The sequence below is a fragment of the Glycine soja genome, chromosome 18 (genome assembly GCF_004193775.1).
Source record: "Glycine soja cultivar W05 chromosome 18, ASM419377v2, whole genome shotgun sequence".
NCBI classification, from domain to species: Eukaryota; Viridiplantae; Streptophyta; class Magnoliopsida; order Fabales; family Fabaceae; genus Glycine; species Glycine soja.
Window position 1 is genome coordinate 28,923,777 of NC_041019.1, and position 25,396 is coordinate 28,949,172.

A 25,396-nucleotide genomic window follows, 5' to 3' on the forward strand; every position below is an offset into this window, starting at 1 on the left:
TCATCTAGCCTGGTGCTCCAATCCTTTCTGTTCGGCTGCACAATCTTCTCCGAGATCCTTTTTATCTCCTTGTTTTAAATCTCAGCCTGCCCATTAGTTTGGGGGTGGTAAGGTGTGGAAATTCTGTGCACGACCCCATAGTTTTTGAGCAAGGCATGCATGGATCTGTTACAAAAATGGGTGCCTTGATCACTAACGATGGCTCTAGGGACTCCAAACCTGCAAAACAGATTAGATCTAACAAATTCCACAAAAACCTTAGCATCGTTAGTTCTGGTGGCTTTGACTTCCACCCATTTTGAAACATAATCAACAACAAGGAGAATATAAACAAAACCAAAAGAGACAGGGAAAGGCCCCATAAAGTCTATACCCCAGACATCAAACACCTCACAGAACAACATGGGTTATTGAGGCATTTGCTGTCTCCATGAAAGTGAGCTGCCTGCTCTCTGACAAGGCTCACAAGTGTTACAGATTCTCCACGCATCCTTAAAAATGGTGGGCCAATAGAAACCTCAGTCAAGCACCGTGCGAGCTATCCTCTGTATGCCAAGATGGCCACTTGGTGCGGAAGAAGGACAGAATTGCAGGACCGAGTCAATCTCATGGTCTGGAATGCATCTCCTAATAACCTGGTCACTGCACAACTTCCACAAATAGGGGTCAGCCCAAATATAATGCTTAGCATCGCTCTTAATTTTATTAGTTTGAGCTTTAGATGCTAAGGGAGGAAAAACAGAAGCAACCAAATAATTCACAATATTAGCAAACCAAGGAGTGGGGAAGTGTCATACCCTAATTTCGTCCGGGGACTATTGCTTGATGGCATGCAACCTTTGATTGACCGCTTCGAAGTACTTAGCACCCTTTGTTGCACAATATGTGAAGTCCCGAGATGCGCCGGAAATCAAAAGGAAGCATGGTTACGCGGTCCGTGAAGTTCTGTAATGTGGCGGAAATCAAAAGGAAGTATTGTTACACAATCCGTGAGTTTCCGTAACTTCTTCGAAAGCTAAAAAAGAGTAAATACACGATCCGTAAGGTTCCGTAACCTTACGGAAAGAAAATAAGTATCGTTATGAAATTCGTAAAGTTTCGTAACGTTACGGAAAAAGAATCACCAAAAAAGCAAAGGAGGTGTATTTAGTAAAAAAGGGGGTGCAAATAGCAATCAAGCCCACTTGGGCCTTCCAGATTCTTCCTCCAGAAGGTGGTTGTTTCTGGAGGAAGCAACCTGGCTCACCTGGGCGAGCTGGGTGGCAAGCTCCTCCCCTATTTTGCTATAAATAGGGGGAGGAATGAAGAAGGAAAGGGTTTAGCCTTCTTGGCACTTGGTATTCTCTTGAAATTGCTGAGGAAAATTGTTTCCGTGAAGAAAATCCAAACCGAAGCGCTTCCGTAACGTTTCCATAACGTTTCCGTGGGTAATTACGCGAAGATTTTCAACCGTTCTTCGACATTCATCGTTCGTTCTTCGTTTTCTTCGGTCTTCAACCGGTAAGTACCCTAAACCGAGCTTTTCAATTCATTCTATGTACCCGTGGTGGTCCCCATTTGTTTCGTGTACTTTTATTCTCATTTTCATTTACTTTCCGTACCCCCTTTTGACGTGCTTCAGTCATTTATTTAAGTCATTTCTCGCCTAATCAAAAAATAAAATAAATTTCCACCGATCATTTGATTTGTAATATCCGTTAATTTCTGTTGAAACGAATTCCGACCGTTTGGTCGTGCCGTAACCACGTTAGAAATCAAAAAAGAGGTAAAATAATAATATAATAATAAAAAAATACCTTTTAGTAAAATAAAGCAAAAAATCAATCGGACGTTTTTTTTCTTTGGGATTTCTCATTCTTAATTGAATTGACTAATAACTAAAGTGAAACTAAGGCTAAAATTAACCCGCCAAGTCAAGCTCGTCCACAAAAAATCACTAAAAAAGGATTTGAAAGTTTATTATCTCAGTCTTTCTTACCAAGTAAATGGATCATTTTTAAGGTCCAACGCCTTAAAATGATCACCTTTCAAGTAAAAAGAATCACTTGATTCACCCTTAAGAAAGAAGTACGTAGGTCTGATTTCCTCTTCGATGGAGGGTACATAGGAGCAAGAGCCCCGCTTTTGTCGACCTAAAAAAAAAGAAATAAAAGATAAGATAACACAATTTCACAATTCTAAAAAATAGGTTGTTGTCCTTTGAGACAAACGTGAGAGGTGCTAATACCTTCCTCAAACGTAAATATAACTCCCAAACTTAGAATGTTCGTTTTGACCGGTTTCCTTCGGTTTTTCCGACGTTTTCCACAAATAAACGTTGGTGGCGACTCCGTGCATATTTCCTACTTTGGAAAGCGCACCCGCGAGCCTCGCCTCGCACGCCCGCAAAAGGGCATGTTGCGACAGTTGGCGACTCCACTGGGGACCGTTTTTGTGAGTTAGGCCTATTTTAAGGAATTGTGAAATTGTGAACTTTGTGTGTGCATTTATTGAACTGTGTAAAATGTAATAACTTCTGTCTTTTCCACATTTTTACACTACATTCTAAGCACCCACGGGTTTGAGTAAAAAAGGGGCCCTATACCCGGGTTCATGGGAATCTAAGGAGTGGAGGTGAATCTATAATCATGCTAGGTCTCCGACTTGCTTCATAATAGTGAAACCTCGTCTAGAGCTTTCTCTCTTTATAATGTGTTGTCGCTGGTATTCCATACCGCCACAATATTATTATCTTGAGTGATGATACCTCTAGAAAACAGCCATGTGAGTTATGAGTCATGAGAAGTAGTTATTAGAGACCCCTAGATATCATCCTATAGGTTCCCAAATAGTGGCATAGAGCAAACATGCTCTGTGCCATTTGTTCTCATTCATTTCTCTGCAAATAGCACATAAAATGTAGTTTTGCTAGTGGTATTTGGTTCTTTCTAGAGTAATACGTCACTTTTTAATACATATGTTGAGGCGCCATAATGCCTAAAGCGTAGTATTAAAAAGATGGGTCTTTTTTTATCTCGTATATGTAAATTACCCCTGTGTTTTGTTTTCTTTCCATTTCATGCATACGCATTGCATCATTCATATCAGAGTCTTGATCCACCCCTTTTTTAGGTAAATCATGGGGACAAATCAAAACGGCAAAAGATTTTATCAAGTCAAGATTAAGAGTCTAGATGTCACCAGCCTTAAGGAGTTAGGACGGTTGATGGGACCCCTCCAAAGGCAAGCCTTCCGCAAAGTGTACGGAAAGATCTTGGATTTGACCGTAGTGGAGGTATTTACGGAAGCTGTTGTATCCCTCGCCCAATACTATGACCAGCCGTTGAGATGCTTCACGTTTGGGGACTTCCAAATGGTACCGACTGTTGAAGAGTTTGAGGAGATATTAGGATGCCCTCTTGGGGGAAGAAAACCATACCTTTTCTCTGGGTTTCTTCCCTCCTTGAGTAAGATTGCAGCTGTGGTCGGAGATTCGGCAAAAGAGTTGGATCGCATGAAGCAAACTCGGAATGGTGTAGTGGGCCTGCCGTGGAAATACTTGGAAGGCAAGGCAAGGGACATGGCAAGCCAAGAGAAGTGGGTCCTGTTTGCGGATATACTAGCTTTGCTGATCTTTGGGGTTGTCCTCTTTCCGAATGTGGATAGTTTGGTGGACCTAGCCGCAATTGATGCTTTCCTTGCATATCACCATAGCAAGGAGAGTCCTGTGGTGGCTATCTTGGCAGACTTATTTGATACCTTTGACCGAAGGCGCGAGAAGAACAGCGCACGGATTATCTGTTGCTTACCCGCTCTCTGTGTGTGGTTGGTTTCGCACCTATTCCAACAAGACATAAGACACCCGTGTCTGCTTCAAAGTTATTGCTCGTGCGTCGAAAAAAGAAGAGTCGATTGGGACCAACACTTGGCTGGGATAGGAGGCAGCACAATTAATTGGTTTCCTCGATGGAAGGAAGGAAAGGAGGGAGTTCTTTTCTCATGTGGGGACTACCCTAATGTTCCGTTGATAGGGACGAGGGGTTGTGTTAACTATAATCCCGCACTTGCCATAAGACAACTAGGGTACCCCATGAGGGGAGCGCCAACGGAAGAGAGCCTCTCGCCTTTCCTTGTGAGAGATTTCAGCGTGCAAAGTCTCAAGGTTATACAAAGAGTCCACAAGGCGTGGAGAATTCCGTTGAGGAAAGACATGTTGGACAAGTGGCCTCAGATATCTTAAGAAGGTGGGGGGGGGGGGGTTGAATTAAGATATTACAAACTATTTCCCCAATTAAAATTCTATTTCACTTTCTATTCAAGTTACAAATTCCCTTAATAATGAACTTCTTAAATATTAATTCAAATAGAACAATCTGAATATAAATATAAAAATATAATAAATAAAAGAGTTTAAGGGAAGAGAAAGTGCAAACTCAGATTTATACTGGTTCGGCCACACCCTTGTGCCTATGTCCAGTCCCCAAGCAACCCGCTTGAGAGTTCCACTATCTTGTAAAATCCTTTTACAAGTTCTAAACACACAAGGACAATCCTTCCTTTGTGTTTAGAATTCTTTTACAACAAGAGACCCTCAGTCTCTTAATCCCTTAGAGAATTAGAAAGAGAAGAAGAATGAATCTCTCTTGAAAGAGATAGATTTTACAATCTAAGCACTCAAATGATTCCTTAATGAATTGCAATTGAATTGGCCAAGGAATTCTTAAGAGGATAAAATGATTTTGCTCTTTGAGAGAATAAACACTTGTTGTTCTAAAAAACTCTGAGCAAATTCGTGTTCTAAGTCACATATATATAGACCATTGGTGGTCATGTAAAAACCTTTTGAGAAGTTGTGACTCTTAGAAACATTTTTCTGAAAATCTTGTCTGGTAATCGATTACAGGATTTGTGTAATCGATTACAGCTTTTAAAATTTGAATTAAAACGTTTATTAACTGCTGGTAATCGATTACCAATACTGTGTAATCAATTACACAGTCTAAAATTTGAATTCAAATATTTAGTAGCTGTTGTAAAGCATTTTTGGCCACTGGTAATCGATTACATCCTCTGGTAATCGATTACCAGAGAGTAAATCTCTTGAAAAACACTTTTTAACTTAAATTACTTGGCCAAACCTTTTGCTATATCAATTAGGAATTCCCTTCCTAAAATACTAGTGATCATCTTGATGTTGTGGCTTGTAATCTTGAATCATTGTCTTGAATTTAAACTTGAAAATCCCATTTGCATCATTTGCATCAAATCATCATGATCATCATCAAAACATCAAAGACATTTGCTTCTACAAGACAAAGAGCTTAGGGGCATCCGTAATGGCGTCATCGGTGGTTATCATGGATGGCTAAGAGTTCATACGCGAGGGTTAGATTGGCTCTCTAAGTTGAAAGTTATCAATGAGGAGAACTTCGAAGTTCCGGAGGAAGATGAAGAAGTCCAAGCTCTAAAATTAGAGCTAGGGAAGGCAAGACTCGCCAAAGAAAAGTTCAAGTCAGCCGCTACAAACATCCGGAAAGAGTGCACCAAGTTACGAAAGGAAAACGCGGCCACTGCAAGAGCCCTTGAACAAGAAACCAAAAGGGCCCGCAAAGAGGAACATGGTCGAGATAAATTCCGAGGAGCTTTGTGGGGTAGCAACAATGAGCTCAAGCTCCGAAGAGAGGAAAGAGACCAGTCACGGGTACATGGCATGATTTTAAAGGAAGAATTAGCTACTTTTGCAAGATCCAAGAGGAGTTTGGCTCAACATTTGGAAGCCACGAAGCAAAGCATGCTAGCTATCATAGGGCAGTACAAGGAAGAGTTAAACCAGCCTGTGACCCATGAACAAAACCTAGTAGAAGATTTCGCACAAGTGTACACCGAAAAGGAAGCAAGAGGGAGAGTGATTGATGCATTGCATCAAGAAGCGACTATGTGGATGGATAGGTTTGCCTTGACCTTGAATGGAAGTCAAGACGTCCCACGACTACTAGCCAAAGCAAAAGCCATCGCTGAAGTGTGTACAACCCCCAAGGAAATTCACGGGCTAATCAATTACTGTCAACACATGATAGATTTGATGGCCCATATAATTAGAAACCGTTAGGTTCTGTTGTAACACTTTAGTATAATCTTGGCTAGATAAAAGCTTTGTTCTTTTTATTAAACGAGAAGTTCTGAACTCATCACGTTATCTAAAAAACCTTGAGGTGGATCCAAGTGCTCCGATCATTCATTTGCATATTGATGTTTTGGTGGCAAACTCACCGTTGTTTGTTTCTTTAGGGAATTCACCATAACTAAGAAAGCGCAAAGGCACCCCTATAACACTCGATCCAGAAAAATGGATAATGAAGAGGGCATGCAAGAATAGATGAAGGCCGACCTATCGGCCTTAAAAGATCAAATGGCTTCTATCACGGAGGCCATGCTAAAACTCCAGAAAACTATAGAGGATAATGCCACGGCGACCGCCTCCAATACAGCTAGGGAAGCGGAACCGGTGCTACAGCCCGCAATAAACTTGGGCCGAGATAGAAACACGACGGTGTTCGGTCGGAGGTATAGTCCGCGAGCTTACCCTTATGGCTTGCCTCCGGACTTCACTCCCCGTGCCACTTCGGAAGATTTGAGCCAAGCCTCTACCTTCGAGGGGCAACTCCCTCCTTATGCCGACTATCCCCTACAAGAAGATGATGAAGGAGATGCCCATCTAGGCCCTCTGCTTCCCCTCAAAGATCCGGCCCCCCATGAATTACCCCAACCAAACATAGTCCACCATGTCCCGTCTTCACCCGCACCCATAAAAGAATCCGTTCCCTTCGCAGAAGATAAGGGAAAGATTGATTCACTTGAAGAGAGGCTAAGAGCGGTAGAGGGCCTCGGCAATTACCCGTTCTCAGATTTAGCGGACCTATGTCTGGTACCTGACATCGTCATCCCTCCCAAGTTCAAAGTACCAGATTTTGATAAGTACAAAGGGACGACATGTCCAAAAGGGCATCTTCGGATGTATTGCCGAAAGATGGGGGCATGGTATACCAATCTGGAAGCTTCTCAGATCCGGTCATGGAAAGACTTGGCAACTGCCTTCATTAGGCAGTACCAATACAATACAGATATGGCTCCCGATCGGAACCAGCTTCAGAGTATGACCAAGCGAGAACATGAGTCCATTAAAGAATATGCCCAAAGGTGGAGAGATCTCGCAGCCCAAGTCGTCCCGCCCATGACGGAGAGGGAGATGATCACAATTATGGTAGATATGTTGCCTACATTCTACTATGAAAAGCTGATAGGATACATGCCAGCTAACTTTGCGGATCTCGTCTTCGCCAGAGAAAGAATTGAATCCGGACTGAGAAAAGGCAAGTTCGAATATGCCTCCAACGTGGCCCCCAACAACAACAGAAGAGCCCTAGTGGTGGGCGCGAGGAAAAAGGAAGGAGATACCCATGCGGTCACCACCGCCCCAGCATGGATGAAAGCGCCCCAAAATATCCAAAGTTCATACCAAAGCTCAATTCGAGCCGGAAGCTCCCTCCCAACTCAAGTGAAAGGACCACCTGCAGCAGAAAGAACGCCGGCCCAACACACAGCTCCAGCCACTCCCCGGCCAATCAATAATACAGCTCCTGGCGCGAGCTATAATAATGCACAGCGCCCACCCCCAAAAGATGATTTCTCTCCTATTCCCATGGCATACTCTGAGTTGTGGCCTTCATTATTGGAGAATCATTTGGTGGTGGCCATACTCGGGAAGGTCCTCCAGCCACCATACCCCAACTGGTACAACTCGGATGCCAAGTGTGCATACCATAGTGGAGCTCCCGGACACAACATTGACTCCTGCCTCCTGTTCAAGTATAAGGTGCAGCACCTAATTAATGCCGCCTGGCTATCACTCCAAGAGGAGGGCCCCAACATTAAAACCAACCCACTAGCCAGTCATGGAGGGGCTAGCGCAAACGCCATCGAAGAGGATGGGCCATCATGGGCAAAGAGATTAGAAGATGTGGCTACTTCTAGACGCTTCATCTACCAGTCGCTGCAAGCGGCATGCATGGTCTCCCGTGGCGGAGACGAAAGGGATGAATGTTTGTTTCACCTCGGGGAGTCACATGACATGGAAACCTGTCCTGCGGTGGAAGAATTGCTTCACCGGCTCATGGATTGGGGGCAGCTTGAAGTGTCCAAAGGAGGGAGGGAAGAACCATAGATTTGCATGCATTCGGAAGAAAAGAAGGTTCCCCCAACCCCGAAAGCCCTAGTAATATGTTTTGCTAGGAAAGGGACCGGCTCCACACCCATATACCCCCGGACAACGCCCAAGCCGACGCCGTTTGCATATCAAAGCAATAAGGCTGTTCTGTTGAAGTATACCCCTCCCGCATTTGGAGAAAGAGTTGCAACCGAAGTTGACTCCCTGTAAGCCAAGGTGACCAACATCACTGGCCTTAGTGGCGTAACCCGCAGTGGCCGGGTGTTCGCTCCCCTTCACTCAGCGGAATTTCCCTCCAAGGGGAAAGCGCCCATGGTCCAAGAGCCCACAGACATAGCCACCCCCTCAAAAGAAGTGGATCCTCCTGTGGTAAAAGGGGCTGAAAAGAAAGAGGGTCTTCAAGGAAAGACGGTGACTTTGGAAGAGGCTCATGAGTTCCTTCGCCTCATCCAACAAAGCGAGTTTAAGGTAGTTGAGCAATTGAATAAAACTCCAGCAAGGATCTCTTTGCTTGAACTGCTCATAAACTCCGAGCCTCATTGTGCGCTGTTGATAAAGGTCCTCAACGATGCCCATGTAGCACACGATATCTCAATGGAGGGTTTTGAAGGCATCGTTAATCATATAACCACCAATAATTATATCGCGTTTGCGGAAGAAGAGATTCCCATTGAGAGGAGAGGACACAACAAGGCTCTACATGTGTCGGTGAGATGTATGGACCATGTCGTCGCAAAGGTACTTATCGACAATGGATCGAGTTTAAATGTGATGCCGAAGACCACCTTGGAAAAGCTTCCTTTTAGTGCGTCACATTTAAAACCAAATTCGATGGTGGTACGAGCCTTTGATGGTACTCGGTGGGAAGTGATGGGGGAAATCGACATTCCCATTCAGATAGGCTCCCACACTTGCAATGTGGTGTTTCAAGTGATGGACATAAATCCCGCCTACAGCTACCTCTTGGGGAGACCTTGGATTCATGCACTGGGAGTGGTCCCTTCGACGCTTCACCAAAAATTGAAGTTCGCGGTTGGTGGACTTTTGGTGATAGTGTCAGGCGAAGAGGATATGTTGATGAGCTGCCCCTCCTCCGCACCATACGTAGAAGCAGCAGAAGAATCATTGGAAACAACTTTCCAATCCTTCGAGGTGGTGAGTTGCGCCTCTGTGGAGACGAGCCCGCTGCTACCTTCTCTCTTTAATGCGGCCATAATAGTGGCACGGGTGATGCTCAAGCACGAATATGAGCCCGGAATGGGTCTAGGCAAGGACGGCCTCGGGAATGCCGATGTATTCGATATTAGGGGAAATCCGTACAAATATGGATTGGGGTATGAACCCGGGATGCCGGGAAGGAGGAATGCGCCGTCAAGATTCCGGGCGGATAGGGCATGGCCCGACCATGTTAGCCAATGTTTCACCAGTGCTGGAATAATGTTTGAGGAAGAGGTAGCAGCAATCGGAGAGGAGTGCCCTCAAGACCCGCCAAGTTTCGTGCGACCATGCGATCCCGATTCCCAAGTGGGGAACTGGCGCGTGATAAGCCAGTCAGAGGTCTGCACCGCTGATTCAATGTAATTAGAGGCTATAGATTCCTTCCTCTTTTGTTTTGTGAAACATACCTTATTTAATAAACAAAGAGATCTTGTTTCATCTGTTCTTGCAGTCCCACCTTTTCTCATATCATTTTGCATGTTTTTGTTTCTTTTGTGTTGATTGGTATAGATATGAGGGTCGATTCTTTGAGGATCCTAACGACGAGGGTTTGATGATCGATTTCGATCGAGATGTAAGCCAAACGATGAATGAAGAAGAGGAAAAGGACATCCTTTCACCAGAATTGGAGAGGTTGATCGATCAGGAAGAACGCGAAATGAAGCCTCACCAAGAAGAAACTGAACTGGTAAACTTAGGGACCGTAGAGGGAAAGAAAGAAGTAAAAGTAGGAACCGGTATGACTGCACCTATCCGCCAAGGCTTGATAACTCTTCTTGAAGAATATCAAGACATCTTTGCGTGGTCATATCAAGACATGCCTGGTCTGGACTCCGACATTGTGCAGCATAAGTTGCCATTGAATCCTGGGTCTTCCCCAGTTAAGCAAAAGCTACGAAGGATGAGACCCGAGATGTCATTAAAAATCAAAGAAGAAGTAAGAAAGCAGTTCGATGCGGGTTTCTTAGCTATAGCGCGATACCCGGAGTGGGTAGCCAATATTGTCCCGGTCCTGAAAAACGACGGCAAGGTCCGAATGTGTGTAGACTATCGGGACTTAAACCGAGCCAGTTCTAAAGACAATTTTCCCCTGCCACACATTGATATACTGGTAGATAATACGGCCAAGTTCGCCCTTTTCTCGTTTATGGACGGTTTCTCGGGGTATAATCAAATAAAGATGGCACCCGAAGATGTAGAGAAGACCACATTTCGTCACCCTATGGGGAACGTTTTGCTATAAAGTGATGGCCTTCGGGCTGAAAAATGCTGGGGCAACCTATCAGCGTGCCATGGTAGCGTTGTTCCATGACATGATGCATAAAGAGATAGAGGTCTACGTAGATGACATGATTGCCAAGTCTCGGACTGAGGACGAACACCTCGTCAATCTGCGTAAGCTGTTAAGAAGGTTGCAGAAATACCAACTGAAGCTAAACCCAACCAAGTGCACCTTCGGGGTAAAGTCGGGGAAGTTGCTAGGATTCATCGTAAGTCAGAAAGGGATAGAGATAGATCCCGAGAAAGTGAAGGCCATTCTTGAAATGCCAGAACCACACACAGAGAACCAGGTTCGAGGTTTCTTGGGTAGGTTGAATTATATCGCGAGATTTATCTCGCAACTCACCCCTACATGTGAGCCCATTTTCAAGCTATTACATAAGAACCAGACGGTTCTGTGGAATAGCGACTGCCAAGAGGCCTTCGAGAAGATCAAACAGAGCCTCGCGAACCCCCCGGTGCTCATGCCACCTGTAACAGGAAGACCTCTTTTCCTGTACATGACTGTGTTAGATGAGTCTATGGGGTGCGTGTTGGGTCAGCATGATGATTCTGGGAAAAAGGAAGAAGCCATTTACTATCTAAGCAAGAAGTTTACCGCATGTGAGATGAATTACTCAATGCTGGAAAGGACGTGCTGCGCCCTGGTATGGGCGTCACATCGGCTTAGGCAGTACTTGCTCAATCATACCATGTGGCTTATTTCCAAAATGGATCCCGTAAAATACATCTTTGAGAAACCAGCCCTCACGGGACGAATCACTAGGTGGCAGATACTACTATCTGAATTTGATATCGTGTACGTCACCCAAAAGGTGGTAAAGGGAAGCGCCTTGGCAGATTATTTGGCCCAGCAACCCCTCCAGGATTATCGGCCGATGCACCCTGAGTTCCCGGATGAAGATATCATGGCCCTGTTCGAAGAGAAGCAGACGCACGAGGACATAGACAAATGGATTGTTTGCTTTGATGGGGCATCTAATGCTTTGGGCCATGGAGTAGGGGCAGTCCTTGTATCCCCGAATGATTAGTGTATTCCTTTCACAGCCAGGCTAGGTTTCGATTGTACCAACAATATGGCCGAATATGAAGCATGCGCTCTTGGGATTCAAGCGACCATTGATTTTGATGTAAAGCTGCTCAAAGTGTACGGAGACTCGGCTTTGGTAATATGCCAGTTGAAAGGAGAATGGGAAACTAGGGATCCGAAGTTGATACCCTATCAAACTCATATCTTCAAGCTAGCCAAGTTCTTTGACGACATTTCTTTCCACCACATACCTCGGGAAGAGAATCAAATGGCCGATGCATTGGCCACCCTGGCATCCATGTTTCAACTCGCCCCACACAGGGATCTGCCGTACATTGAATTCAGATCTCAGGGCAAGCTGGCGCATTGTTGTGCGATAGAGGAAGAGCGGGATGGGAAACCATGGTACTTCGACATCAAGCAATATGTTGAGAACAAAGAATATCCACCAGGGATTTCCGACAATGACAAGAGAACGTTAAGGAGATTGGCTACTGGTTTCTTTGTGAGTGGTACCATCCTGTACAAACGAAACCACGACATGAGCCTCCTACGATGCGTAGATGCCAAAGAGGCGAATTTCATGATTGAGGAAATCCACGGGGGTTCATTTGGGACACATACCAATGGGCATGCTATGGCCAGGAAGATCCTTAGGGTCGGTTATTACTGGCTCACTATGGAGAGTGATTGCTGCGCCCATGTAAGGAAGTGTCATAAATGTCAAGCATACGCGGAGAATGTTAATGTTCTGCCACATCCTTTGAATGTTATGTTCCGTCTATATCAACAAAGGATAAAGAACGCGTTCGACAAGAAGGTACGCCCGTGCAAGTTCAACGAGGGGGACCTTGTGCTGAAGAAGATGTCCCACGCTGTTAAGGATAATCGAGGTAAGTGGGCCCCGAATTATGAAGGACCTTTCGTTGTGAAAAGGGCTTTTTCTGGAGGTGCTCTGATACTCACCAACATGGATGGCGAGGAGCTACTCTCGCCCGTGAACTCCGATGTCGTTAAGCGATATTACGCTTAAAGTCTGGGGCAATTGAGAGGACCATTGCATGTTCTTTTATTTCTGAGTTTTTTTGTTCTTCTTGGTTTCCTCCAGGGATTCCCATTCACTGTAATTGTCTCGTTTCTTTAAAAGAAGAAAAGATGGGTGAGGCTTCAGTCCTCACTTTGGTTTTGAACCTTGTGTTAGTTTGTAATAACCTGAGCCCTCTTCACTCGGTTCATGGGGTGCCCCAAACACTTAAATTAAAACTAAACCTAACCAGCCTTCACTAAAAAAAAATCATTGCATTAAAAAACATTCATGCATACACGTACATATGCATATCTTGTGGTAACAGGGGCAGAATCGTCTTAGGCCACGGTCAGAAGACGAGACAAAGTTGACGGCAGAAATCAACCAAGGTAAGACGATGAACCGGTCACGATTGGCCGCACATTGTTTGTTTCCTACTTGCAGGTACTTAGGGACGGATGCAAACGGAGGATAGGGTCACGACCGACCGATCGTCGTCCCTTCCCGGTGCTGGACAAGCAGAGAACGTCGCTGCAAGGCAGCCCAGTATCCTTTGAATTCACAATAATTATTTGTTTTAAATAAGTAATCGATGCCTGATTCTAACTTAAGTAGGTTCGAGTAGGCCAACGCTAACCTGTAAAGGGGGGGGGCATGGTTATGTTTCCCCTAAAAAAAAATTTTTTTTGGCAGGTTAGCTCGCCTGCGCGAGCAACCCCTGCACCAGATTATAAAAAATGAGGGAGAGGGACGTTTTCTGCACCCAAAAACTCCCCCCCCCTCATTCAAAAGGAGAGAACTCACGAGGCTTCGGTTTTTGCTCCCCCAAGCCACTTTTGGTCGCATTTTGCTTTCATTTTTGGCATTCCTACTCAATCCAGCATGTAAGTATTCAATCCTTGAGTTTTTAGCTTTCCGTTGGAGCGTTTTGTTCATCTTTTGGTGCTCTAAATTGTGAGAATGTGCTCATATTTGTGGGGCAGTTTTGGGGTTTTTTATGCTGGATTTGTTAGAGTTGAGGGGTTGTAGGGGATGGCCTTAGGCCTATGTGGTATTCTGAAACAATGGGGCATGCCACATTGCCCCCATTCTCTTGCAATTTATGCCTAAACACGCGCCCACCAAGTGCTCGGTGAAATGCCCCAATGACATATGAATATAGTTTTGTAAGATTGGGATTGTGGGACTGTTTTATATACATAGGGACAGCATAGAGGATTCGAAATAGGTGCCCACATGCAGTTCTAAGCTTAAGAACCCAAGCTTTTAGTTTCAATGCAAGGAAACATGGCTTATGTCTAAAAATCTGAATTTTGGTTTTAAAAGTAGAAAGGCATGAAAGTTAGGATATGCTTGTGAGAATTTTTACCCGAATTTGGCTGCCCCATGAGGGGTACTTTGCACCTAGGTAGCATGGAAAATACCTTTCAATGGTATGTAAATATGTGTGTAAATATAGGTAGCATGGAAAACACCTTTCAATGGTGTGTATATATGTGAATATATGGCATAAAATTCCTTGCAAAGTGTGAATGAGTAGCAGAAAAATGTCTTTCAACATATGCGTATTTGAGGGTAGGTAGCATTAGGAGCCTTTTAGAAAATGTACCCATGTCAAAAAGGGCCTAGGACGCTTCCTAGATGAATATATGATGGAATGGAATTTCCTTTTCAAATGCAAGTATGTGCATGACGTAATTAGCTTTCCAATGTGCATATAAATAAATGTGAGTGAAACAACAAAAAATTGTATGATAAATACTTCAAATATGTGTAGGTAGTTTGTGATAGCAAAATATTCAGGATGTGATTAGGTGTAAGTTTTGACACAATGCCTTGAGCACGAGAATGTGTGTTCTTTTCAAAGATATATATATATATATATATATATATATATCTGTGTGTGTGTGTGTGTGTGTGGTAACTGGAATGTGTCGGATGTCCTTGTACATTGACGTAAATAGTGGGATATCTTACACATACGCGTGTGCATAAATGTGTTACATTAAACGTGTGCGTGAGTTCATTCTAAATTGAAGGGATTAGCGTGTCATTTTTGTGTTAAGATAAGCATTATCTGGTAAAACTAACTTCCCAAAATGTTTGTCCTCGCAGGAAATGGCTCTGAGAAAGCTTCCTGCAAAGAGATCCAGGAAGGACAAAGCGGCTGAAGGGACCAGTGCCGCTCCTGAGTATGACAGCCATCGCTTCCGGAGTGCTGAGCACCAACAGCGTTTCGAGCCCATCAAAGGATGGTCATTTCACCGGGAGAGGCGCGTCCAGCTCAGGGACGATGAGTATACCGACTTCCAGGAAGAGATAGTTCGCCGGCGGTGGGCATCACTGGTTTCCCCCATGGCCAAGTTCGACCCAGACATAGCTGGTGTATGCCATCCTGACACGGATGAGCGTTCATGTGGCTCAGTTGATCACTGATGCCATTTATCTATTTGCAGGTATGCCACCGACCAGGCACCCTCTAGACCCGGATAAGTCTAACAGGGCCTTGGGTTTTTCGACATTGATCACGGGTCTCTGCCAGTCATTCGGGGTTCCGGTCACACCTAGTAAGGTAATTCGACCGCCGATCACCCGGGCTTTCATAGAGAAGTAATGCACAGCTAGACAGGCACAGGGTGGCGACCCACAGGCCCCAAACGCATCGCTGCCACCTCCTCAGGCTGATCCAGCTGGGTCATTTGACATAGAGCGGTATTTACGGCATTTGGTCCGCTAGCAGGCGGCCAACCACAGGGCGCATGTGCAGACCCATGACTGCCTCTACCAGCTCAGCCTCAGCCTGCAGAGCCAGGGTTTTGCCTCTTTTCCATGCCCTACTCTGGATCAGTTTAGGGCAGAGGTCGCATGGCCCGGAGATTGGCCTGAGGCCCAGGCAGGGGAGGCACCCGCAGAGGCTCCTGGCGAGGCAGATGAGGCCCGCATGGACGAGGAGATGACCAATTTGCTTGATTTCTTAGGAGGGAGCGGAGCCACATGATTGGGAGATCTCTAGATCCATATTCTCTTTTTCATGTTTCCTCTTTTATCTGTTACGTATCATTTTATTTTTGTTTAACTGAGGGACTAGCATTTGTTTTGTTTTGATTGACTTTTGTTTTGTGCATATATGTCGTTTGAATTGTTACGTTAGTACTTACTTCGTTGTTGTCAATAGTGTTTGTTGAAATTCCGGAATCGTGTAGAGTTTTTCATTTAGGAACGTCGTCCTAAAAATAAAATGAACCAAAATCATGATAAAAAGAAAGAAGTGTTGTGAATAAATATCATGTTCATAAAGAAAAGAAAAAGGTTTTTATTTATATATATGTAAAAGGAAAATGTGTATAAAAGAATTTTATGTGTGTAAATAATGTGTGAAAAAAGATTCCTGTGTGTGTAAGTGACGAGTGTATATGAAGAAAATTTTGTATAAACTACGGGTATGTGTGGGAAAAAACGAAAAAAAAAAAGAAATCTTTGAGCATGAATAGGGTTTGTATATAAACCGTGTTGACGTCCAGAAAAAGAGTTCTAATGCTTGTACAGAAATAGTTCGTCATGTATAGGAATGAAGGTGTAAAAAGAAAAGTTTTCTGGTAAATGAAAATGGATGTCTAGTTTTTGTGAACATAAAAATGAAACAAAAAGAAAAAGAAAGGAAGACCTCAAAGGTCGACATGTTACAGTTAGGAAGCATAAATCATTCGTAGAGAGCAAACATATCTTATGGAAACAAGGGACTAACGCTAAGAGTTTATTTTCCTGAATAACCGAGATAAGAATGGATGAATTCATTGAACTAATGAAAAAACATAATTTGGAAACGTTGGGTCTGTTTGTGCAAATTCCCAACCGTGGTATCACAATGCCATAAACGCGATGCTTGAGTACCCACCTGGCTGTGGCCATGACTAATTTTGCACGTTGTTTCCAAATCATCGTTGTTGCATGTGCCTTGTGGAATACTATGGAAGTTCGACCTGAGACCGACACCTTGACACACGAATTTGTTTTGCCCCAGATATCAAGATCTGGCTCCCACGATAAAAGACCCCATTGAGACACAACCTTGGCCTATAAAAAGAATCCTCATCCTTTCCCCCGAAGCAAAGGACAGCAGAATCTCCTCAAGGGAGAGCAAATAGATTGCTAAAACCCGATCTCCCAAAGAGAGAAATGGAGAGGGAGGAATGAAAAGAAAGAAAAGGAAGAAATGAAAAGAAGGAAAAGAAAAAAAAAGAAAGGAAAAGAAGGATTCCCGATCAAAAGATCGGAAGAAAGTAAAAAGGAAAGATCAGAGGAAAACTGAGTAATTCTCGATCAATAAAAGAAAAAGAACATAAGATCTTTAGACCAGATAAATTTTCAGCGAGGTAGATGACTGCCGGGAAAGGAAAACCCATTTTTTGGTGGTTCTTCCTTTCGAATTGCCATTCAAAGCCATTCTCGACTGGCGATATCCCGCCCCACATAAACAAAGAGGAAAAGACCGAAACACCTAGCTTCCTCTCCAAAAACACTACCCTCGAGAAAATCCTATTGATCCGTGATCGTATGTGTAATCTATGATTCGATAGGAAATCGTGTGCAAAATAAAGTCATGGTGCAATTATGGTTTGGGGTTAGGGTAAAACACTTGCCTGTGTGAGTTTTTATACACTATGAGTGATTTATTCCCAGTTTCAGCTTAACCCGATGTTTCCCCTGAATGTTCATTTAAAAGCTAAATGTTGACATCCTGCCCTTCATTTTCGGTTACAAGAAGGATTACCCTGGGCATGAGTATATTGTTTCTCTAAGATATGGTGCTCTCGCGAATGATTTATTTTTCTTTGCAAAAAATATGTTTGCCTTTTTAGGTGGAAAAAACCCGGTGGACCATTCGGTCCTGAAAACAAATTTTATTCGCAGCCCCATGAATTGATTGTCATTCATGCATCCTCCACCAATGAGTCTGGAGCCCCGCGAATTGATTGCCTAGCGCTGTTCGCCAATTCTCCATTCTCCACTTTTATTCGGAGCCCCATGAATTGATTGTCGTTCATGCATCCTCCACCAATGAGTCTGGAGCCCCGCGAATTGATTGCCTAGCACTGTTCGCCAATTCTTCATTCTCCACTTTTATTCGGAGCCCCATGAATTGATTGTCGTTCATGCATCCTCCACCAACGAGTCTGGAGCCCCGCGAATTGATTGCCTAGCGCTGTTCGCCAATTCTCGATTCTCCACTTTTATTCGGAGACCCATGAATTGATTGCCTAGCGCTGTTCATGAGTCCTCCACCGTCAAGTGCGGAGCCTCCGGTGACTGGGAAATGTGGTTTTTGTTATTGTTTTTTTTATTGATTTTTGTATTTTGTTTTGTGTTGTGCAGAAAAAAGAAGAAGTAGAGACGAGAGTCGTCATAGATTAATCACAGAAAGGGAAAAGACGGACGAAATCAGTGTTTTTATCTATACTTTCCTCTTATCTCCGATAAAAGGTAAGTAAAGAGGGGTAACTGTCATACCCTAATTTTGTCTGGGGACTATTGCTTGATGGCATGCAACCTTTGATTGACCGCTTCGAAGTACTTAGCACCCTTTTTTGCACAATATGTGAAGTCCCGAGACGTGCTAGAAATCAAAAGGAAGCATGGTTACGCGATCCGTGAAGTTCCGTAATGTGGCGGAAATCAAAAGGAAGTATTGTTACACAATCTGTGAGTTTCCGTAACTTCTTCGAAAGCTAAAAAAGAGTAAATACATGATTCGTAAGGTTCCGTAACCTTACGGAAAGAAAATAAGTATCGTTACGAAATTCGTAAAGTTTTGTAACATTACGGAAAAAGAATCACCAAAAAAAGCAAAGGGGGTATATTTAGTAAAAAATGGGGTGCAAATAGCAATCAGGCCCACTTGGGTCTTCCAGATTCTTCCTCCAGAAGGCAGTTGCTTCTGGAGGAAGCAACCTTGCTCGCTTGGGCGAGCTGGGTGGCAAGCTCCACCTCTATTTTGCTATAAATAGGGGGAGGAATGAAGAAGGAAAGGATTCAGCCTTCTTGGCACTTGGTATTCTCTTGAAATTGCTGAGGAAAATTGTTTCCGTGAAGAAAATCCAAGCCGAGGCGCTTCCTTAATGTTTCCGTGGGTAATTACACGAAGATTTTCAACCGTTCTTCGACATTCATCGTTCGTTCTTCGTTTTCTTCTGTCTTCAACCGGTAAGTACCCTAAACCGAGCTTTTCAATTCATTCTATGTACCCGTGGTGGTCCCCATTTGTTTCGTGTACTTTTATTCTCATTTTCATTTACTTTTCGTACCCTCTTTTGACGTGCTTCAGTCATTTATTTAAGTCATTTCTCGCCTAATCCAAAAAAAAAATAAAATTCCACCGATCATTTGATTTGTAATATCCGTTAATTTCTGTTGAAACGAATTCCGACCGTTCGGTCGTGCCGTAACTACGTTGGAAATCATAAAAGAGGTAAAATAATAATATAATAATAAAAAAATACCTTTTAGTAAAATAAAGCAAAAAATCAATCGGACGTTTTTTTTCTTTGGGATTTCTCATTCTTAATTGAATTGACTAATAACTAAAGTGAAACTAAGGCTAAAATCAACCCGCCAAGTCAAGCTCGTCCACAAAAAATCACTAAAAAAGGATTTGAAAGTTTATTATCTCATTCTTTCTTACCAAGTAAATGGATCATTTTTAAGGTCCAACGCCTTAAAATGATCACCTTTCAAGTAAAAAGAATCGCTTGATTCACCCTTAAGAAAGAACTACGTAGGTTTGATTTCCTCTTCGATGGAGGGTATGTAGGAGCAAGAGTCCCGCTTTTGTCGACCTCAAAAAAAAAAAGAAATAAAAGATAGGATAACACAATTTCACAATTCTAAAAAATAGGCTGTTGTCCTTTGAGACAAACGTGAGAGGTACTAATACCTTCCTCAAACGTAAATATAACTCCCGAACTTAGAATTTTCGTTTTGACCGGTTTCCTTATGTTTTTCCGACATTTTCCACAAATAAATGTTGGTGGCGACTCCGCGCATATTTCCTCCTTTGGAAAGCACACCCGTGAGCCTCGCCTCGCATGCCCGCAAAAGGGCATGTTGTGATAGGAAGGAATCAGAAATATTATACAGAAAGTACAAATGGTCATCCAGAAAAGCATCATGAATGGGTGAGTCCTCAGACGCACGCTCTATCCTACTCAGGAGGTCAGCCACGAGGTTCTGTGCACCACTCCGATCACGGATCTCTAAATCAAACTCTTAGAGCCAAAGCATCCACTTGATCAATCTAGGCTTTGATTCAGCCTTCTTCAACAGGTACTTTAGAGCTGCATGGTCAGTATAAACAATAACACGAGTACCAAGCAAATATGAACGAAATTTCTCAAGAGCAAAAACTATCGCTAATAGCTCTTTCTCTGTGGTAGTGTAATTTGCTTGGGCAGCATCCAAAGTTCTGAAAGCGTAGTAGATCGCCCGAGGCAGCTTGTCAATCTTTTGAGCAAGGACAACCCCCGATGCATAATTGGACGCATCGCACATCAGCTCAAATGGGGCTGTCCAATCAGGTGCCTGAATGATAGGGGTGGTAGTCAACGCACGCTTGAGGCAATCAAAAGCCTCTTTGCACCGGTCATCAAAATCAAACTCCTTGAAAGGGCAGATTGGATAATGGAAGGGCCACTTTGCTAAAGTCCTTGATAAAGCACCTATAAAACCCTGCATGGCCAAGAAAAGAACGAACCTCTCACATGCAAGAGGGGTAAGGTAATTATGAAATAACAACTATCTTTGGAGGGTCTACCTCTATGCCCCTACTAGAAATGATATGCCCTAAAACTATACCTTGTTCTACCATGAAGTGACATTTTTCAAAATTCAGCACAAGGTTAGTTTCAGTGCATCTATTAAGAACTCTATCCAGACTATTCAAACATGCATCAAAAGAGGATCCATAAACAGTAAAATCATCCATAAACACCTCTATGCAACACTCTAAAAAGTCACTGAAAATGCTAAGCATACACTGCTGGAAGGTACCAGAGGCGTTGCATAGGCCAAAGGGCATCCTCCTATAGGCAAAAGTGCCAAAGGGACAGGTGAATGTGGTCTTTTCTTGATCCTCAGGAGAAATATGAATTTGTAAATAACCAGAAGAACCATCAAGAAAACAGTAATGAGACTTACCTGCCAAGTGCTCAAGCATTTGATCAATGAATGGCAGGGGAAAATGATCTTTTCTGGTTGCCTGGTTCAGCCTCCTATAATCAATGCAGACTCGCCAACTGTTTTGCACTCTTGTGGGGATAAACTCATCCTTCTCATTCTTGATCACTATGATGCCTGTCTTCTTAGGAACCACTTGGACTGGACTCACCCACTGGTTGTCAAAAATGGGGTAGATGATTCCAACTTGCAAGAGCTTGGTCACCTTCTTTTTCACCACATCTAGAATGATGGGGTTGAGTCGCCGTTGTGGCTGCCTCACTGGGTTAGCTCCATCCTCTAAAAGTATCATATGCATGCAGGTAGATGGGCTAATACTAGGAATGCCTGCTAAAGTGCATCCAATGGCTTTCTTGTGCTTCTTGAGCACTAGCAACAACTTCTTCTCTTCCTCAGCAGCAAGGGAGGTAGAGATGATCATTGGAAATTTTTCCTTGTCCTCCAAATAAGCATACTTGAGGTTTACTGGTAAGGGCTTCAACTCTGGTGTGGGTGGTGGCTGAACAGTGGGAGGAGAAGAAGAGGAGGGTTCCTCAGCCTGTACGTCATAAAGCAAGTCAGAAGTATATGTACTTCCTGCAACATGGTTAGTGCATGCTGACTCTAAAAAATCAACATCAAGAGGTACAACACCCAGAAAATCAGAACCAGACTCAAATTCAAATTTACTCTTAGCATAAAGATCAAATACAGGATCAAATTCAAACTCAGATTCAGATTCAATGCATGAGGAATGCCAAGTATGCAGATCAGATAAAAATGGATGTTTCCTACCATGAAGAGAATCAAAATCAAACATATAATCATAAAAAATCTGATCAAGTATCTCAGCACAAAAAATAGAATGATCCTCAGATGGATGTTTCATGGCATCAAGAATGTTAAAATGAACAACAATATGACCAAATTCCATAGACAATGTGCCAGCATAAACATCTATCTTGGTTCGGGCTGTTTTCAAAAATGGTCTGCCTAAAATAATTGGAATTGAACCATGGGAAAATCCCTCTCCCATATCAAGAACATAAAAATCAGCAGGAAAAATAATTTCACCAACCCAAACCAACACATCCTCTATGAAACCTATGGGGTGAGCAACACTTTTATTTGCCAATTAATTGATGCTCCTAGATCTAGCATGACATTAACTGATGCTTCTCTATGAAAATGGACAGAGGCATGACATTAACTGATGCTCCTAGATCTAGCATGACATTCTCAAATTTGATGTTCCCAATAATGCAAGGTATACAGAAAGTACCTGGGTCCTTACATTTCTTAGGAATGTGAGGAACAAATTTACCTATCAATGATGACACATTTCTGCCCATGCTAATCCTTTCATTGCCTTTGAGCCTCCTTTTGTGGGTGCACAAATCCTTTAGAAACTTGGCATATCTTGGAATTTTCTTAATGGCATCTAGTAGAGGTATGTTCACCTCTACTTTCCTGAAGGTCTGCAAGATCTTCTTATCCATTTCTTCCATCTTTTTGTTTGGAATTGCTCTAGGTGGAAATGGAAGAGGGATAAGAGGTTGCTGCAAGTCAGAACTACTAGAAGAAGGTCCACCTGCATGAAAATTTTTGTTATCTCCCTCATGATCAGGAAGCTTTCTTCTTTGTGCAGCTAGCTCATCCTCTTTTTCAGGTGTAGAATGAAGCTTGACAGGTTCAGGTGCAGGCGCTACTATTGGTGGATGGACTTCAATTTGCTTGCTAGACCTCAAGGTGATGGCACTCACATTCTTTGGATTCTGCACAGTTTGTGAAGGCAATTTGTCAAAATTTTGGGACTGAGCTTGGTTCAACTGAGTAGCCATCTGCCCCATCTGATTTGTCAGACTCTGAATGGAGGCTCTTGTCTTTTGTTGAAATTGCATATTCTGGATGGTCATTTGCCTCACTAACTCCTCTAAGGAAGGTTGAGAAGGGGCCTCAGTTGCTTGTTGTCTTTGTTGTCGCGGCTGAATTGGAGGAGGAACATATGGCCTACTTGGACCAGCAACATTCTGGAAGGGAGGGACAGGCTATTGCTGTTGTGGAGGATTTGCCCATCTCAGATTTGGATGATTCCACCAACCTGGATTGCATCTTGTCGCAACATGCCCTTTTGCGGGTGAGCGAGGCGAGGCTCACGGGTGCGCTTTCCAAAGGAGGAAAGATGCGCGGAGTCGCCACCAACATTTATTTGTGGAAAACGTCAGAAAAACCGAAGGAAACCGGTCATAAAGAATGTTCCAAGTTCGGGAGTTGTACTTACGTTTGAGGAAGGTATTAGCACCTCTCGTGTTTGTCTCAAAGGACAACAACCTTATTTTTTAGAATTGTGGAAATTGTGTTACCTTAACTTTTATTTCTTTTTATTTTTGAGGTCGACAAAAGTGGGGCTCTTGCTCCTACGTACCCTCCATCGAAGAGGAAATCAGACCTACGTAGTTCTTTTTTAAGGGTGAATCAACCGATTCTTTTTACTCGGAAGGTGATCATTTTAAGGCGTTGGACCTTAAAAATGATCCATTTACTTGGTAATAAAAACTGAGATATTGAACTTTTCAAATCCTTTTTTAGTGACTTTTTTGTGGATGAGCTTGACTTTGCGGGTTGATTTTAGCCTATGTTTCACTTTAGTTATTAGTCAATTCAATTAAGAACGAGAAATCCCAAAGAGAAAACGTTCGATTGATTTTTCCGCTTTATTTTACTAAAAGGTATTTTTTGATTATTATATTATTATTTTACCTCTTTTTTTATTTCCAACGTGGTTACGGCACGACCGAATGGTCGGATTTCATTTTAACAGAAATTAACGGATATTACAAATCAAATGATCGGTGGAAATTTATTTTATTTTTTGATTAAGCGAGAAATCACTTAAATAAATGACTGAAACATGTCAAAAGGGGGTACGGAAAGTGATGTGTCATCATTTTCTTCTATTTTCTAAACCCTTTTTGCACCATTTTAATTATTGATTGGTCTTAATTGTCAATTAATTAGGCAGTTTTATTATTTGGGCTCATTTAGCTAATTTGATGTTTTTAATCTAATTTCAGCAATTAATGAAACATTGGGCTTAATCCAGATTTTGGTTGTGGACTTGAAGAGGGCAAATAAAGCAGCGCTTACCTTAGTTAATTTCTAATTAGGAAATTTCGCAATTTTATTTTATGTTGTTCAATGTTTATTTCGTTTTGGGCCAGAGTATTGTAATAGGGCCCAGTGACTTTGAGTGACTCTTTTTAAATAGTTGCCTTGGGATTCGTGCAGGGGATTCTATTCTGCTATGCTATTTTCATTATTCAGAGCTTTGGTTTTAGGTTTTCACGTTTTTCTGTTCCCTTGTTACAGTTTTCGTTCTTAATGCAAATTTTCGTTTTCTGCTTCTAATTACGAGTTCATTCTTGCTTCTTCTTCTACTTTCATTTACGTTTCTGTTCATTTACGTTCTTGTTCATTTACATTTCTGCTTCATGTTTCATTTGCGTTTTCTGTTTGAATCCATGGAAGGCTAGATTTTCTGGTGTTGTTTCCTTTTGAGGACGAAGCCCAACTCTCTTTGAGGTTTCGTTTGTAATGTGGTTTCCTGGCAGTTTTCCCTTCACCAGTTATCCCAATTTCGTGAATATTAATCAGTGCACACTTCGTGTTCGATTAATTGCCTCTGAGCCTAACTTGCGTTCATGCTTAATGGACGAAGGGCTAACTGGTGTATGTGGTGCCTAATCACGTATTGAAAACCCTAAGTTGATTTTCGCTTAGTAAATTGAAATAGGGTTGGATTAAGTGGTTGACTGTTAGGGACGAATTCTCCATAACCCAGGATAAGAGAGTGGCTTCTGAATCAGAGGAAACAACCCGTTTTTAATATTAGTAGTTTCGTATTCCATTTTATTTGTTCTGCTCTTTAATTACCAAACAACCAAACCCCCCCCCCCCCCATCGTTACTGTTACTGCAAGTATATTATGAACATTTGTCTTGTCACTGCTCGTTGGGAAACGACCTAGGATCACTTCCTAGTTACTGCATTTTCATGTTTATTTGATTCGGGTACGGCCTCGATCAGAAAGTAAATGAAACGAGAATAAAAGTACACGAAACATATGGGGACCACAACGGGTACATAGAATGAATTGAAAAAGCTCGATTTGGGGTACTTACCGGTTGAAAAACGAACGATGAAGAACGAACGATGAATATCGAAAAATGGTTGAAAATCTTCGCGTAATTACTCACGGAAACGTTACGAAAACGTTAAGGAAGCGCCTCGGCTCGGATTTTCTTCATGGAAACAATTTTCCTCAACAATTTCAAGTGAATACGAAGTGCCAAGAAGGCTGAACCCCTTTCCACTTCACTCCTCCCCTTATTTATAGCAAAATAAAGGAGGAGCTTGCCACCCAGCTCGC

The 25,396-nt window shown here is 42.8% G+C and overlaps 1 protein-coding gene across 1 annotated transcript in view; it reads right to left on the bottom strand.

Moving 5' to 3' along the window:
• Positions 1 to 15,380: 15,380 nt before the first annotated feature.
• Positions 15,381 to 25,396, bottom strand: part of LOC114397145 — a 45,100-nt gene continuing 35,084 nt past the window's right edge. The window contains exon 4 of the mRNA XM_028359259.1: positions 15,381 to 15,449. Within this exon, the coding sequence (XP_028215060.1) occupies positions 15,381 to 15,449 (69 nt within the window). The remainder of the gene's footprint in view (positions 15,450 to 25,396) is intronic.